Source organism: Gallus gallus, chromosome 13, assembly GCF_016699485.2.
Source record: "Gallus gallus isolate bGalGal1 chromosome 13, bGalGal1.mat.broiler.GRCg7b, whole genome shotgun sequence".
Classification (NCBI taxonomy): Eukaryota; Metazoa; Chordata; class Aves; order Galliformes; family Phasianidae; genus Gallus; species Gallus gallus.
In genome coordinates this window covers 3,637,258-3,654,408 of record NC_052544.1, presented here as the reverse complement: position 1 = coordinate 3,654,408, position 17,151 = coordinate 3,637,258, and the positions used below count along the sequence as shown (strand labels likewise).

The 17,151-nt window shown below is 34.5% G+C and overlaps 1 protein-coding gene across 2 annotated transcripts in view; it reads left to right on the top strand.

Annotated features, from left to right (window-relative positions):
* Positions 1 to 17,151, top strand: part of DOCK2 (dedicator of cytokinesis 2) — a 161,017-nt gene that overhangs the window by 107,580 nt on the left and 36,286 nt on the right. For both annotated transcript variants that reach the window (XM_425184.8, XM_040647091.2), the window contains exons 31-33: positions 9,693 to 9,793; positions 9,900 to 9,958; positions 11,804 to 11,952. In XM_425184.8, coding sequence (XP_425184.4) covers positions 9,693 to 9,793; positions 9,900 to 9,958; positions 11,804 to 11,952 — 309 coding nt within the window. The remainder of the gene's footprint in view (positions 1 to 9,692; positions 9,794 to 9,899; positions 9,959 to 11,803; positions 11,953 to 17,151) is intronic.

Here is a 17,151-nt window from a genome sequence, read left to right as displayed (position 1 = left end):
GACTGCTGGAAGTTCCCTCTTTGGGGTGGAATTTCTCATGTGGATTACACATACTTACAACATAGATAGATAGCATGGATACTAAAGACAGAGAAGATGCTGGAGTTATTTGCCACAATTAAAAGAACAATCTCATTGTTAGGAAATGAGCTAATGCAAGAAAAAAAGAGTACTTTTCAATTTTTTTAATATCAATATGTCTTGGCTGTAAGCAAGCATGAGTAGTGACTAACTCAAAGTAGATGGGATACTTCCACAATTCATAAAATAGTTCCCTTTAGAGTTTCCCTCTAAAGCTGTTAATATTTTTAGATTTAGTATTTGGTTTTCCTCTTTGTTTTGGAGTATTTTAGTTAAAAAACAAACAAGCAATCCTGTGTAGCTGTTGCAGTGCTTGTATATTTTTATTTTAGCTATTAAGTTAGGAATAGATTAGTGTCAGGGAGCTTTTGATTTAGTTGCTGTTTTGCAAAAGAAAATTCTAAATCAAGCTTTCTTTTGTTATTATTTAACCATTACCTCCTTTCCTTTTCAGACTTTCATGACTGAATAGTCATGAAACTGGAGAAAAAATTTGAAGTGCCTTTCCTTCATGGGGGTAAAAATCTTTGGGATATCTTTGAGGTGTCCATATTTCAAATAAATCTAGGAAGTTTAGAGAAACATTCGCTTTGAGAAATTAAGCAGTACATTTATGTACTCATGATTTATATTGCGCATCAAACTTTTGAAAGAAGCTGAATGCCTGTATTGCATTAGTGACTACCAGAGATGTAACAACTTCATTAAATTTTTGTGTACACCGTTTATGCGAAACAAATGGTTTCTCCTTAAAAAAGATGATCAGAAAAAGCCCAAAACAAAGGCTTTATTCAAGGGTCAGTGACTCATTATGCAGCAGCCTTTGGGCTTAATATTCTCATGTTATGGGTCTATGGGTCACATAGTAGTGATTTCTAGTTTCAGAGAACAAGGGATGTTTACAGTTCAGAAATATGCACTGAGAACAATGTCTGAATGTAGAAGCTAAAGCAAGGGCAACTGTTTTAATATTTTTGAGAAAGGGTATTTTAAAATATAGAAATAGAGTACGCTGGGATGGGAAAAATAGAGAAGCACATTGTTAAAGATTAAAATATATATAACGTTACATCCTTAAGTTCTTAGTAAATGAGTGAATGATTTATACTGCTTGTACGGTTGTATTTTCTTATGCACATAATCTGACTACTATTGTTTACTATCTTTTGAAGATAAATATTACTTTAGAAGTAGCAGTTAAAGTCATTTAAATCAAACTGAGGTGTATCTGAGTATTTTTCACTTGGCAGAGTGATGGCATGACTGTGTAGCAGACAACCTAACTAAACAAAACAAGTAGACTGTGAAGTATTTGAGTGAATAATAAATAATACATCTAGAGCAAAAGCAGTGTAGAAATTTTTGCTAGTCTGTTGAAGCTTTTTAAATGGAGGATAAGTGGTTCCTCGCCTTATTCTTCCTTCTGAAGCAGAATGGGTTTTTTACTCATTTTCTGATTTAGGCAGAAAGGAAATAATAGGTATCATTTAGGACCCATGAAAGGATGTGATATATCTGTAGAACAGTAGTTGCAATCTTTAAAACTGTTCTTAAATGCAAAACCTTAGGTTCAATGGTAAAGCTGTTATATACCTTAGAGACACGTACCAAAACTATGTACAGCACAGCAGGGATGTGCTGTTCAGCATAAATTTTCTGCCTTATCCTGTAACAAGTTGGGTCCATGGGGTCCCATTTATTTTGAAAGCCCTTTTTAAAATTTCAGTGCTTTCACACCTGCCATAGTTCTGAATATTGTGACTGTGATTGGCAGTGGTAAGGCAGGAAATGCCAGAGCTGTTGTTTGATTTGAGAATCATCATATAAGACTCTTAGAGGTAATTGAAAAAGGCATGTGATGTCTGAGATTGTAGGCCTGCATAGGGAGTTGGTGTTTGTTTTTGAGTGTTGCTTACAGAGTTTGTGAGCTGGATGTATTCAAAAGTATTTCAAGCACTCCCAGTAAAAGAATCAAAAGTAGAGGCTGCGTGTGAGAGACGTTGTTCCATTTCATAATGAACATAACCTAGAACAATAAAGGAAGAAATACTTAAGAGGTGTTTTTTGCAGAGTATTTACTATTGTCCTGTTATTAAATTAAATTAAAATTTGCTTACCCACTGCTATGTGTACTTATTTAGATCATTGATAGCTAAAAAACTTATTGAATTCTTAACAATCTTTAAGTCTTTTTTGTATGTACATGTTTGAAATGAAAAGCCAACAAAAAAAACAACTGTGGTGCACAAAGAAGAGTGTCTTTTAGGTTGGATATGCTTTCATCAGGGATTACTTGTAGGTTAGGCTGAATTTAAACTGAACAGAATTAGTGCTAATTTCTCATTTTTCTGTCATTTATTATCTTAAAGTGTACATTTTGGTGCATCAGATGATGTAAAAATTCATTTTAACCCGTGTAATAACTCTTGGATAATGTACTCAGTTGACCCATCCATCTGACAGTGTTATTTATCCCAAGCAAATGCTGTGCTCTGGTCCCTTTTGTGATAAGATAAAGTCAGCTTCCTTCACGATAGCTCTGCTCAGTTATGCCTTGATATCCCCTGAGCCTCATGAGCAGCCTGTGTTTGCCTATCTCCTCTGAGCTTTCGTCTGTGTTGGAGATTTGTTGGTCAGTCACAGGCATACAAAGCCAAATAAGAAATTAAACAATGCTAGCTCAAGTGTAGATTTTTCCGATCCTTTTCTCTAAGTGAATCTTTTGTGAGTAACAATCCGTTTTGCCGTTTGCAAAATGAAATCATATTACATGTCTTGTCTAAAAGAGCAGCGGAACATACGATGACAGTGAGAGGCAGACAACAGTGGAAGTTGGAATACTTCTGAAACACAGCTTTGTTTCCATTTGCTTGATTCTGTTGCTGCATCACCCATAGCTTTCAGTCACTGGACTCCGTCTCTTCAATGGAGAATACTGCCTGAATTCTCACTTCTTTTAAATCCATTTCTGAAATGAACTCTTTTATCATTCTTTTATTTTTTAATCTCCAGTGTTGAGGTCTGAATTTAAGACTGTTCTGCGACAAATAAATATATCCTCTGCAAACTACATACCCATTGATTTTAGATTGTCTCTCTGTACATTCTTTGGACTATATATATAAAACATAAATTCAGAATAACTTGCAAATTACTACTTAGATTAAGTGTCCTCTCATGTTTCCAGTTCTGCCTTTGGACTGTTTTACTTCTCATTAGGGGGAAAATGTATAACAAGTAGTAATTCTTACTGCAGGACAGCTGTGGTTTGAGCATGGCACAAGGGCACTGCAGTGTAAACAAAAAGAGGTTGAGGAAAAGAAGTTTTAAGACACCAGGGTAACTTTCTTTCTTGAAGGTGAATACCATTTAAGTTGTCATATTTCCTGCAGCTCAGAACAAGCTGTTTTCAGTAGAGTTGAAAAATGCCTCCATATTCATAAAGATTTTCTTAATAGAATGCAGATCTGTCTCATGAGCCAACCATCTTGCCACATTTGTGCTCACCATGTGATGTAGTTGTGATTTGCATCTCTGTTTTCTTTTGTGGGTGGGGGATTGCTCTTTTTTATTTTGATAACCAGCTTCTACTAGAAAAGGCAATTTCTCTTTGGAAAGATGGCCATTGCAGGTGTTCACTGAGTATTAACTTTTTAAGGACTTGCCAATTTAAAATGTGGTAATGAGACAGCCTGTACAAATCACTGTTTCATAGCTGGACTTTTGCAGGTATAAGAACAGATACACCACTTTCCTTTCTGTAGTATTGTGTATGCATTGGATTTAGGATAGATATTGATGAGCACTTCAGAAGAAATATAACGAAGAAAAAAATTATGGAACATATTTTGAAAAGTCAGCCTGGTTTCATAAATTGAATTGTAGCAAAAATTGTGGATGGTTCTGTAGTTATGCAAAATATATACTTATGATACCCTCAAAACATGTCTGGAATGTGTATTTCAGTTGTGGTAAATGGGAGAATATGGGGAGTTTTCAATACACTTCTCTTTCACCTTCTGTGGTAACTATGCAAATCTTAATCAAAACTTGCTAATTTTGTTTGATTGAAAACCTCTGTGTTTCAAAACTAGATATTACATGCCTATCTCAAGGGTAGTGCCCAGGGTTTTCAAGTCTTTGAATAATAAGGGAATAAGATGACTTTCCACAAGCAGTCTAAATGCCTTTACCAAAGAAGAGGTGTAACAGTTTCTATTTTATAGCAATTAACATACAGCTAGTTAGATTTGACAGTTATGATTCACAATGATTTTAAAGAAAGCAAATATTTGAAGTAGTTCAGTACTGATGCAAAACATTATCTGTCCATACAGGTATAGAGATGCAGGTATAGAATAAAAGTAAGTTCCAATGCAAATTAACATTTTTTTGTTCCTAATGTAAATAAAATAATTAAATAACATTCCTAGTTATCAGACATATCTTAACTGTCAGCAGTTTACTCATTTTTATGACTGAAGAACAAGGGAAAAAAGTGATGTTTTTTGACTTGTTTTGTTTACTTCAGCAGAAATTCCTTTTCTACTCTGTAAGTCATGGTTGTTTTTTTTCATTCTTCATTTAGTTAAGTTTAGATTAAACATAAGCCAGTCTTCCAGTAACAGTAAAATGAAGACAACAATAATTATTTCTAATGGTTCCCTTCAAACTCTTAGTTAGATTTTCTCCATCAGCTTTTATTATAGTAGAAAGCATGGTCAGCATCCATTGCCTCAATTAATGCCACTTAATGCCATGAAGTGATGGTTTTGTCCAACATGGCTTTTGTAATGTTTCCATCTGGAAATGTCTGCTTCTGACGTGTCAGGGACAGGACAGGGAAGATTAAACACATAGAAAATGCTTTGTTGTGGTATATTCAGGCATAGCTATCCTCAGTTCTGTTTTGTGGAACATTGGTTTCTGTTCCTTGCTATCCTTCCCCTCTGTTAATGGTATCTTTTAATGGGGTTTTAGAAAGGATTATATTGCTAAATCTGTACTGTTACAGCAATTATAATTTCATATTACTCATCTATATTCTTACCATAGAATTTTATTGCATAAGACATAGTCCCCACAGTGTTATAATGTCAGTCTGACTTAAAAGAAAGCTAATCTTTTCATTTTTCCCTGTCTTTCTTTAGTATACTAAGCACCGTTATCAACTCAGCATTAGTGAAATATGTTTTAGCATCACTAATGAAATTGTGTGTGTATTCTTTTTTATCTTTAAATACTCAGTTAGAAACTCCAAAATCAAAAGCTTCACTGCAATACAAATATACAGGAATAAATGCACATTGTATTGTTCAAAAATATACATAATATAGTTAGACATTGCAGAAATCCCTGAAAGATGTTTGATACTAGAGCAAATAGAGAATAAATTGAACTAATGCTTCATTTTAGTAACTGTTAAGAAATTCTCTACCTCTATTAACTATGCTTGCTATATTTATATTAATTTCATATTAAACTATTAGTTAAATATTATAAAATGATAAAATGTTATCATATTCTTCCTCTTTGATTTGTCTTCCACTTGAGGATGATGAGATGCTGGAACAGGTTGCCCAGAGAAGTTGTGAGTGCCCCCACCCTGAATGTGTTCCGGGTCTGAAAATGTTCTACTTTTGTTCTGTCCTTTTGTAATACATCATCATTGCAAAGAATAGTTGGCAGAGGCCCCAAAAGATTTTCTGTACTTTTTTTTACCTAGAATTGCATAATATTCTCTTCTTCACCTCAGAAGAAGTGCAGTACCTTTCATGAACCAGTCTGCGTAGCACAGGAATAAGTCCTTACTAATTGTACTTGCAACTTACAGAACTTGTGAATGAGTTCTAAGTCTAAAGTAACTATTTTTTGATACTCTACTTGAGCAGAAGAGAGTGCTTGTTTTATCCAGTTCTTAATGCTTATTAGTTGGTGAGTCATTCTGAATTTTAGTTTTCACATTCTCCTTAGGCCACTGCTCAGCAAGTTTGCTAGTGTGATATTCTACAACAAATGCAGAGTAATTTTCATGAATGCAGTCTTAGATTTTTGTGCTGCTTGATGTACTTGTGAGTATTACCTTATTTTAGGGAAGATTAATGAAAAATTGCTCATATTTACCTTTCCAATCAACTATACTCCTTTTTTTTTCTATAATGAATTTTTAATTTTCTTTGAAATTTTTTTGCGTACAGTTCTAAACAAAATATGGGATTCTGTAGTAGTCCATCTCCTTGGAACAAGTCATTGAATGTTAGTATATGTGGTTGATCCAGTTGAACTATTTATTTAAAACACACACACAATTTGCTGTTCACGTGTTTAAATCTGCTAGTACTCACATAACTCACAAAACCAGTAAAAATAGGTACTTGTTCTAAATGAATTAGTTTTAAGTTATGAAGAAATGTGTTTTAATGTGTGAAAAGGAATGATACTGGGCTGAAATTATCTCATTTTTGTAATATCGTATATCCTGACAGTAAATTAAACATTTCTTATAAATATGAATTTAAAATTTTAGCTTAGCACAACAGCTGTGACAACTACATGTAATTTGCAATTATGCACATATGCAGAAAGCTTTTAAGTGCAGTTTCTCTACAAAGGCAAAGTAATGAAGCCATTGTCTATCTGCAATGTATTATGTCTCCCGATCTCAAAGGGCTGGGCTTGCTTTTGTCATAATATTCTAAGGGAAAAAAATACAAAAACCTGCAGTCTTATCTGTTGAACTTTCAGAAATGTTAGAAGACATTTTATGTGTCATAATTTATTGGAAATTCATCTTCCAAAGACTTCATGCTCCTGGTGTATTATAAAAAAATGTCCACAGAGAAAGCAATGGCTAAAAGGTACACATCAGTGATAAAGTCATTGATTCCAAAGGCATGTATGCAGGAAGAGGCACCAGTGTTTAGTTTACTTCTGGTAACTGTCCTGAGAAGATCATTCAGATCTCATCCTTGTGAAATCCTTAGAAATCTCTTGCTAAGTTAATTCCACATCTTCCATTATGGTAGCTGTCACATCTTCTAGGGGTAAGGCACAACATGTTTTCAGAAAAAAATTGAATGAGAGGTCTTCTAAGTTCACTTAGTGTCTTAGCCCGTGTATATACACAAGGGTGTTGTTGCCTCTGAAGCCCTCTCAGTGTGTGTGGTTAATGCTATATTCAGCCAATTCAGTTGCCACAATTTGCAGTGTTAAAATACACCAAGATGGTTTATACTGTTACAATCACATGCTGCATGTCAGTATGAATTTGCAATGAACAACAGATGACTAATTATAGAGAAGGGTCACCTCTCAGCTCTAGGTTGTCTCCAAGCAGCTGTCCCTTGCCAGCAGCTCATCACTGAAGTTCATGTCAACAGGAAGCAGCAAAGCATGAGCATACCTTCTCAGCACAGGAGCTCTGATCCTCTTCTCTATCTGTGCTTCTTCAGTCCCGCCACCTACTAGATAACTTTGTGTTCAAATACAAAATGTCTTAGATTGCTGTGTGTTTAAAAGAAATTAAAACTTGTCCTATAGATAATATTTATAGATAATTCCTCTGTGGAAGAGAGGACATTTAGTTCATAAATAAGGATTAATTCTTTAAGATACATTTCAGACATAGGTAGCATTGAGCTTGGAATTTTGATGTGAATCGATAGACCATTAACTACAGTAATAAGGCTTCATTTTTCTCTCCATAATCAGGAGTGATTTGAGAAGTTTTCCATTTTGCAGGTTTAATTGACATATGCAAACTGATGGACTCTAAATAGATCAAATTTATCCTTAATAATCTTTGGCAAAGGGAAGTAGAGACTTTTCAGAGCATAAATAACATTGATCCTGGGGAAAGATAGTATGACTTAGGACGTGTTAATAGCATACTATCAAATATTAGATATACAACCAACTTAAATGTTTGTTTTAAGGGAGAAAAAAGCTACTGCCTTACAAGTGCTAATATTCAAGCCTAATTTTTAATAAGGCTGCAATTGATTTGGATGAATTCAGGCCATCTCTAAATTGTACAAAATATAACAAATTAATAAACGTCTCCAATGAAATTCCATTTGAGTCTGTGCATAGAATCATAGAATTGCTCAGGTTGGAAAAGACCTTAAAGATCATCAAGTCCAACTGCATCCTAACCATAGTACCCTAACTAACAACCCTCAGCTAAATCATGTCCCCAAACACCACATCCAAACAGTTTTTAAACACATTCAGGGATGGTGATTCAACCATCTCCCTGGGGACCCCATTTCAGTGCTTAACAACCCTTTCTGTAAAGAAGTTTTTCCTGATATCCAACCTAAACTTCCCCTGGTGCAACTCGAGGCCATTTCCTCATGTACCCCAGCTCTCTGAAATTCGGCTCTGTGGGCCACAAATACTTAAGACAGCAACAGCCATCCTCAGGGCTTTTGGATAAGCAGGTCTGCTAGGGAGAGCTTTAGGTGGACCCCTAAGTGAGGAATAAACTTAATGCAGGATACTTGACATTAAGGAGGATATTTGAGATTTTTATTTATTAGAGGAATCACCTGTGGTTTTGTGTATATTTTTGTGCATTGGTATCTATTCTGTATGGATCCTTGTGTGCAAGGGGATTTTCTGGAGTCTAAAGAGCAGAGATCTCTTAATTTTTTGAGAAAGTGTTAGATTTTAAAAGTAATTAGTGTGGCTTCCCAAAACAGGACTGTATTTCACCATGCAAAATTAATCAAAAGCTCTTCTTTGTAATCATTTTTTTTTACAAAATTTTAAATAATGTTTTATTTCTGTCCTTTAAACTACTCTTGAAATACCTCTACTGTGTCCTTTCTACTGTCTCACTGATACCATTTACACATATTTTTAGTTGTAAATATGTTTTCAAAGAAGTATCTATAACTACTGCTAACTGTTAAGAAGCTCCCTAAGGTAGTATTTACTTTCTTGAATTTGTTTCCTACTGTGTTTTCTTTTTTCCCTCCCGTCTCTAGGATGAGAGAAGTATTTCATTTTGATCACCTAGAGGACAAGCAATCTGCTTTCAGAAAGGCAGGGCCGTGAGCTGGAAATAAAAGGCTTATTCTCTCAGTTCTAGTGCATGACTCAGTAATAACAGTAGTTATTCAGGGCAGTATTTTGTCCTTGTTTAACGTATACAGCTCTTAACAAAATACACTGGAATTTCACACAAATTGCTGTTGAATTAGAAGGCAGTAGATACTTTTTGAAGTAGATGTCAAGTAAAATGCAATTACATTGGGTGCCTTTAGCTCTGAGTTGTTAAGATTAACTGGCTTATAATGTATTCCACTTGTCCTGATATGGTTCATGATTTAATGTTGTAAGCTAATGAATTTCATATAAATCTATCTTAGTAATATTTATTCAACTGCTGTATTATTAAGAGCAAATGTGTAGTAGTGGTTATTAAAATTCATCTTCCTTGCTTTTCTCTTAATTGCATAATACTAATGATGTACAACATAGCATAATATAAAAATCTCAAATTGCTTGCATCATTTGGTTTCATAAATAATTCAGTATCATGCATGGTTTAGTACTACTCCAGCTTTGCCCGAAACCATTATAATTTTCTTATTTTCAATTTACAGCTGTGGAACAACTATTTTCATTTGGCTGTGGCTTTTATTACCCAAGATTCACTACAACTAGAAAATTTTTCCCATGCAAAGTACAACAAGATCCAGAACAAGTAAGCAAAAACGTATACTTTAGCTTATGTCTTTAATTTTTTAACAAAATGTGGGAAAACATAATGATTAAAAGTACCTTAATTTTATTTTTTATTTTTTAACTAGATATGGAGACATGAGACGTTTAATTGGCTTTGCTATCCGTGACATGTGGTACAAACTTGGTAAGTAGGCAAGTGAATTTAATTACAATTGAATGTGTCGCACATTGCATGTTTCACTGGGAAATATCTGATAAGAAATGCTTTTCTAAATATTTCTGGAATTTGACCTTAAAGTATATTTTCACTCCTGTGACTAAGCTTGGTACTGACATGAGATACTATATGAGTTCTCTCTACTTCTGAGAACTCACAGACTTCTCTAAAATTTCAAAGATGGCTGAACTTTATTATGCTGAAATTGAGAACTAGATACATTTTCCAAGAGTAGGTTGTTTCTGACCCAAATTAAGGGTTTTTATCTTAAAGGTAGAGAATAGTCATGACAAACTGTTTTGGTTACTGAACATACAGTAGATGCTATGAAACTGAAATGTCAAGCAATTGCAGCTGTTTACATCACACTCAAACGGCCACCTTCAGGAACACAAGGCAAGATTTAATATGATTGGCTGGATGTGAAGGTAAAGGCAAAATATTTATCCCAGAGTGCCACAGTGCAGTTCTTCATGTTTCGCTTATTACTCAATTTATTGAACTTAAGCATCTGCAAGGCTGAGAACTGCATACAAGTGAAACAGGCTTTTACATGACAATCATTTTGTATGTGAGTTGATTGAGGAAGTTTCTCTTTACATTTTTAGGCAGAAATCTAAAAAGCTTTCATTTTAATTATATTGGTGGAGCAATATGTATTTAAATCATTTAGCTGAAAGTATCTCTTATTTTTTACTTGAATAAGAGCCTTCTGTGGGAGAATAAACATTTTTAGAGGTGAAAAAATATTTACATGGTACAATTATTGCTTTGTTTTTTTCTTAACATGGTACATTAATTGCTTTGTTTTTTTCTTAAATTTCAGACCTTTAGGGTCTTACAGCTATAGATATCGAAAATGATTCAGTCACTGTAAGAGTCTTTTCAATCTTATTGATGTTACTGATATTTCGAGGGTTAGTAATATTTTTTATCAAAACGACTGGAAGAAAAAGTAATGTTGCACAAAACTATTGAAGTCATCATTGAGTTATGCTTAAAGGTACAACATTATGGCAGCCATATGAGGGGAGAAACAGAATCAGATTACTTTTATTTATGATATAAGTCCAATCATATTTGTTTATGATAATATTTTAATCTCCTTACAAGCTACAAGCAATATTGACATTCTGAGGCAGATCATTGGACTTGTATGGTAGTCTGACCCACATATCAAACTTTTTTCACTCAGAAACAAGCAGTATTTGAAGAATATCGCAAACCTAGTTGAAGTTTTTTTGCAGGCTTGAAGGTTCTTTCGCAGGTGCACAACTGTTGTGCTGCAAGATAATATTTTGTAGTTTTAGGAGTGGAGTTGTACGGGCAGTGTTTCTATTACTGGTTGCAATGTTTGATGCATTGGCTGGTTTGATTTTTTGGTTACTGTTTGGTTAATGTTTGATGTTATTCATAGTTGAAAGCAAGTAATGTGTTTCTCCTTTAAAATCTAGAAAGCATCACATGTGGCACTATTTCACTGAGACAATTTGGGGAGTTATTAGTGTTTTTGATTGCTTTCTTCTCAGAGTATTTAAGAGGAGATGTCTAGAGCTAAAAAACTGAAATACTGACTGAAAATGTTAACTCAGCTGATATGCATTCGTATTTCTGGCACTGATATGATAGCATGTTTATTAACGTTCTTTTAGGTTTTGAGAAGGAGAAGGGATTAATGACTAAATTCTAAGACTGCTACCAGCATAGGTAGCTAAAACGCTGCTTTAAAATACTGCCTGCCCTAAATGTTTTTCTGACATTTTTTTTTTTCTCTCTCTCGTCTGAAGTATCTAATCTGCCATTCTGTTTTAGGCCAGAATAAAATTTGCTTTATACCGGGGATGGTTGGACCCATCCTGGAAATGACTCTCATCCCAGAGGTTGAACTACGAAAAGCTACAATTCCAATATTTTTTGACATGATACTGTGTGAATACCAAAGGACAGGAGAATTCAAAAAGGTAATTTAAAATACTGTTGGAAAATTCATTAAAATGTCATATAGCCAGTTTATTTTTGGTAAACATTTGTTGTGTGGATTTTTGAACTTACAGAAAGTAAAATCCAAAAGAATAAGAACAAAATAAGGAGCTCTTGTGTAGGAGAGTGTAGGCTTTCCAAAGTGTTTTAGTTGGATTAGAGAAAAACATCCTTCACAATGACAGCTATAAGGCACTGGAACAGGGGCCCAGAGAGGACAGACAATCTTTATGAATATTTTTAGAATCTTACTGAACAAAGTCCTGAACAAAAGACATGATATTGAAGTCAACCTTGTTAAGTAGGAGTAGAAATAGATGACTTCTAGGGGTCTCTTCTAATACTAATCTTCCACGAAATCCTTATGTGACCTAGATCTTTATATATTAAAAGTTTTAAATTTTAATACATGCTACCCAACAGAAGTTTCAGTTAATAGTTTGGAATTAATTGCACATTATTAGATTTTTCAGGAAACTTTTCTAAATATTTGCCTTGTGAAAAATAATAAGAGCTGACATTCAAAAAGGTTTTCTGTAGGAATTTGCAAACAAAATGGATTTTTAAATCATAAGTATTTCCTACCCTTGACAGAAAAGAAATAGGATAGGACACTTGGGAGTGTGATTTAAAGTAGATCTTCTGCCACTGCTTGCTTTGTGTAGTCAAACAGTTGGCATCTGTCTGTTTCTCTCCTATCTGACTTTTCTCTGTAGGCTCTTTTGGACAGAGTTTTGTCTTATTGTGTGTTTGCACACTGCCTTTCACAGTAGATTTTAACTTGGAGCTTCAGGCTCTGTAATTGCACAGGTAGTTAATTCCAAACCATCTGTGTAACAGTAAGTGACAAAAAAAAGTCATAATTTAGACATTCATAGAAAAGTAAATACAAATCTGTCACTCAAACTCAGCTATGTTTAATACTTTAAATCATATGGGACATTTCTGTGTCAACTAAGTGTGGAACAAACTTGCAGATGGAATTTTAATTTTGATCTGCATTCCAGAATATAAAGTTTTTGGTTCAAGGCCAAGATTAAAAAGCACTTGCTTCTCTGCATCTGTTCCTTACACATTCTAGTAGTTCTACATTTGCCTTCTTAAAAATATTTTTCTGTTCTTGGCTTATACTGCATCTCTTGGGAGGGATGCAGAGATCTGTACAAACCAAAAATCCTGGAAACTCATCAGTCAAACTGACTGATTAAACGAGAACAGCAGCTTAAGTGCCACAATGATGCTAGATACTTAGCTGACCCTTAAATCATTCAGTATGCTAATATAGATTAGTTTCAGGCTATAAATTGTCAGTGCTGAGAATCAGGAGCATTCATTTTATTGCCGAGTAAGAATAATAGTTAATTTATATCAGATGACACTTAAACATTTTCACAATTTAACAGTTGAGTGTCATTAGATTATAATATTCTGTTTTGGACTGTTTCCAGTCAAGAGCTCAGGTAATCATTCTCTCCATTCCTCTGGATGGGGTAATTAAGATAAATTTCTTAAACTGCTTCTCTGTGTCTAGCAATTCTGGTAAGCCTAGTTTAAAGAAATACACATTTATTCATATTACTTAAAATTGCTACAGTGTTATTTAGAAAAGTCAAAGAATGAATATGAATGGAGTATTGATATAAATGTAAGCTCCACCTTTAGCTAGCTGACATTTCTGATATTCAAATCGGCATTTTGTATTATGAAGAATATTTTTATAAAGCTTCAGCATAAATTTTTCAAAATGATTATGTTTCAGTTCAGTACTCAGGAGCCTGGACTGATGCTGATGTTCAGTTGAAAACATAATTGTGATTAATTGTGATCACTTCTGATGAGAGAAAGGGAAAAAAGCACAGAGACAGCTTTATTAGTAGTCTGCACTGGCAGTGGAACTAGAGCTTGTGTGGTGTCTGCTAAATCATTTAATAAGCTTTCCCCATGTTATTGATTTCATTAGCTTGATGTGGTACTGTGCTGAGATGTGTGACAGCGCTCCCTTTTTGTGTGTGCATATGTGTTAGGTTGTCTCAAGAGCCTGTGTTATGCATTATATATACAGTATATGTGCTTTTATTCATCTCACTCTTTTCAAAATGTATACACCAAATGAGGAAAAAATATGAAGTTATTCAAATTTATTAATCAGGAGTTTTATTTTATTTTTGCTGTTTTTAGGAAATCAGCTACCCCAGAGAAAACAAAATTCCACCTCTGGTTATCTCAAAAATAACATTCTACTACACGTATATTTAATAAACAGCAATAAATATGTAGGTGTATGGCATACTGAGGAGTTTTCCTTTTGTTTCTTCTTTTTACTTTGCACATATAACTTCCATTCGTTCAGGAGAAGTGTTATATAAGCTTGTAATTTTAGGCATCAGGGCTTTGTCTAGCATTAGATCAGGGGATCTGATCTCTGGGAAAGGCTATTTATCCAACTTACATTAGGTGTCTATGGATAGGTTTGGGCCTTGAGATATATCCCCTTCATCTACAAAGGGAAGCTAGTTGTGTATCTGTTGGGCATACGAAGTTAAAAGAATCTTATCCTCCAAGTATTGATTACTCATTTTTTTCCTTGAAATATTGGGTTGCACATCTTATCAAGACTTCCCAAAACAGTTCACATCATCAAGCAAAGTGCTGTTGTTTGCTCTGATTGGAAATTCGAGGCAAAATGTTAGAAATGGCTAACAACAACAACAAAAAAAGTAGTTAAAGACTAGCTCTTGTAAGAGTAAGTAAAATACTATTTAAATAAAAATGGATTCATGTTGTTAAGGATTAGGATTAGGAAAGATTAATTCATCTGTGTTTAAATTTCTTTTCAAATAAATCATTCTATTCATGTTTGATTTTAAAGTGAAAATACCTCTCTTTATTTTTACCATTTGCTGAAACCATCTGGGCAGGTATTCTATAATTACTTTCCCTCCTGACCTTTGTTGAAAAGAGCAAATAGTGCTGATTGATTGTGTTCTTGTGCTTGCATAGTTTTTGATAAGTTTAGAGGATAAATGTTTATTCTACGTGGGCCTGTTAGAGCTAAAAGATGTAAAAGGTTACTAAATGAGTGAATGGAAGTGTTCTTAGCAAGCTCCTCTGGCACGTATGCTTTATAATTGTTGTTCATATCCATATTTCTTCCTTGAAATTTTGAAAATTCATTATGCTTTTTTTCCAGAGGCATGTGAAATGCTTCCACTGGCAGGAATCGGCTTTAGATGGCTTAGTGCTTCAGACAAATCCATGCAGAAAAAACTGAGTGTGTGTTTGGTATTGACATTTGTTCGAAGTTATGAGGATTTATTTAGTCTACTAGATAGATAAGCAAGTGGTTTTAAAGCAAAATTAATACTAATTACAATTAGGCACATTGTTTAAATTAGATGAGAAATACGCCTACTAGAGCTGAATTTTGTCACAGACACATTACAACTTTCTTCATATTTCTGCCAGCTTTTTAATTTCTGCTGGTTCATGCAATCAGCTGCAGTTCACAAACTGCAGGAAAGAAAAATGCATAGAAAGGGTTTTTGTTCAGGTCCAGAATCTGTGAGATTATTACCTTCTAGAGAAGTCATCAATTCCCTGCCTGCTGAATAAGTACTAAGGAAAGATTTAAGAGGTGAATGATTTTTAACTGGTGCTTTAGTTGCACTATATTTACAGGTTTCTGTGTTACTGCCCTAAGTCCAGTCTTCAGCTCTACAGAATATCTGGAGTGGATGTTTCTGAGCCTTGTCCTGAAATTGCTGTGTACCCATGTTACCTATATTAATACACATATAGACACTAATACATGTAATACTTATACACATAAATGATTTCTGATCCCCTGAAACTTCTTCAGTGAGCCTGGATGAGCTAAAGTTGTGGGGTTTTTTTTTTTTTTTTTTTTTTTTTTTTTTTTTTTTTTTGTGCTTTCTCTGCACCAAGGATATATTTCGATGGTAGCTCTTTAGTATTGGTGTGGTATGTGCTGTTCCACTAATGATCTTTAATTTGGATTCTACTTCCAGAAAAAGAGCTACTATGAGAGGAGCAAAACCTACTAGTAACAGAGAGGTCCAAGAATTGTTTCTGGATCACAATGTATTGTTACTCCTAGCAAACCAAAACTCTCTTTGTTTTCTATGACAACCTTAGGGCAAGTAACTCTTAAATGGAGCCTTTGAGATCTGAAGTCATTAATTATTTTGGGAAGCAGTGTAGCCTTTTCAGTATGCTGTAGATATTAAATATTTACTCCAACTTGTGCTGTGACACTGGATGGCTGTATGCTGCTCATTTCTCCTGGAGCTAGTTCTGGGCTACTGTTAATGTTTCTCATACAGATACTATGCATGTTTGCAAATTCATATCCAGTAATGACCTTTTTTATGTAAACATCTCACTGACAATACATAGCAGCATATTTTCTTAGTTTTACCTTTTCTTTGCTGCCTTCATCCAGATTGTTTTAACCACATCATATAGAAGTGCAACTTAAACAGTGATATTCATCTTCTCATGAACATTACATTGCTACTCAGTCATCTCAAAATACAATGTATCTGGTGCTGAGCTGGTGATGTTGCCTGTTTTTATGGCATTTGTATGCAGTATGTACCCAAGTTCCTGCAGATCACATCAACACCTTCTAAAGTGCTTAAATATTTCTGTTTAAAGCGTGTCTGTCAGATGCTGCATTGGATGCCATAGTTTCGGTTTCACGTGTTTATAACTGTGATTTTGTTGGTTTCCCTTTGTCTGTTATGAAGCATTTAAATTCCTCCTTCCCCCACTGCCTTCTTAAAGAAAAGAGGCATACGTTTGTATTGCCTAATTTTCTGTAGCTTTTTTGCATGATGAATGTGAAAGACAGACCACTCAATACATTGTTCCAAAGCTCCTAGAGAGAAGCAATGGCCCACTTCAATCTTATGTCCCCAGAGTCTGCAGAATCAAACCAGCTGATCTGTGGCTGGCTGCATGGCTTCCTGCTGTCGTTTTGATGAATGCTGCTTGAGTAATCCTGCTGTTTCTACGGTCTCAGTAGAAATGGGATTGTACTTGTTGCTGTGGGGAAGTGAAACCAGTTAAATTCCACAGTAAGTAGGTAGTGAGCATGTAACATTTTTACATTAGCTTAAAACTCTAAATTTAAATAGGAAGTTGATTTTCTGATGTCC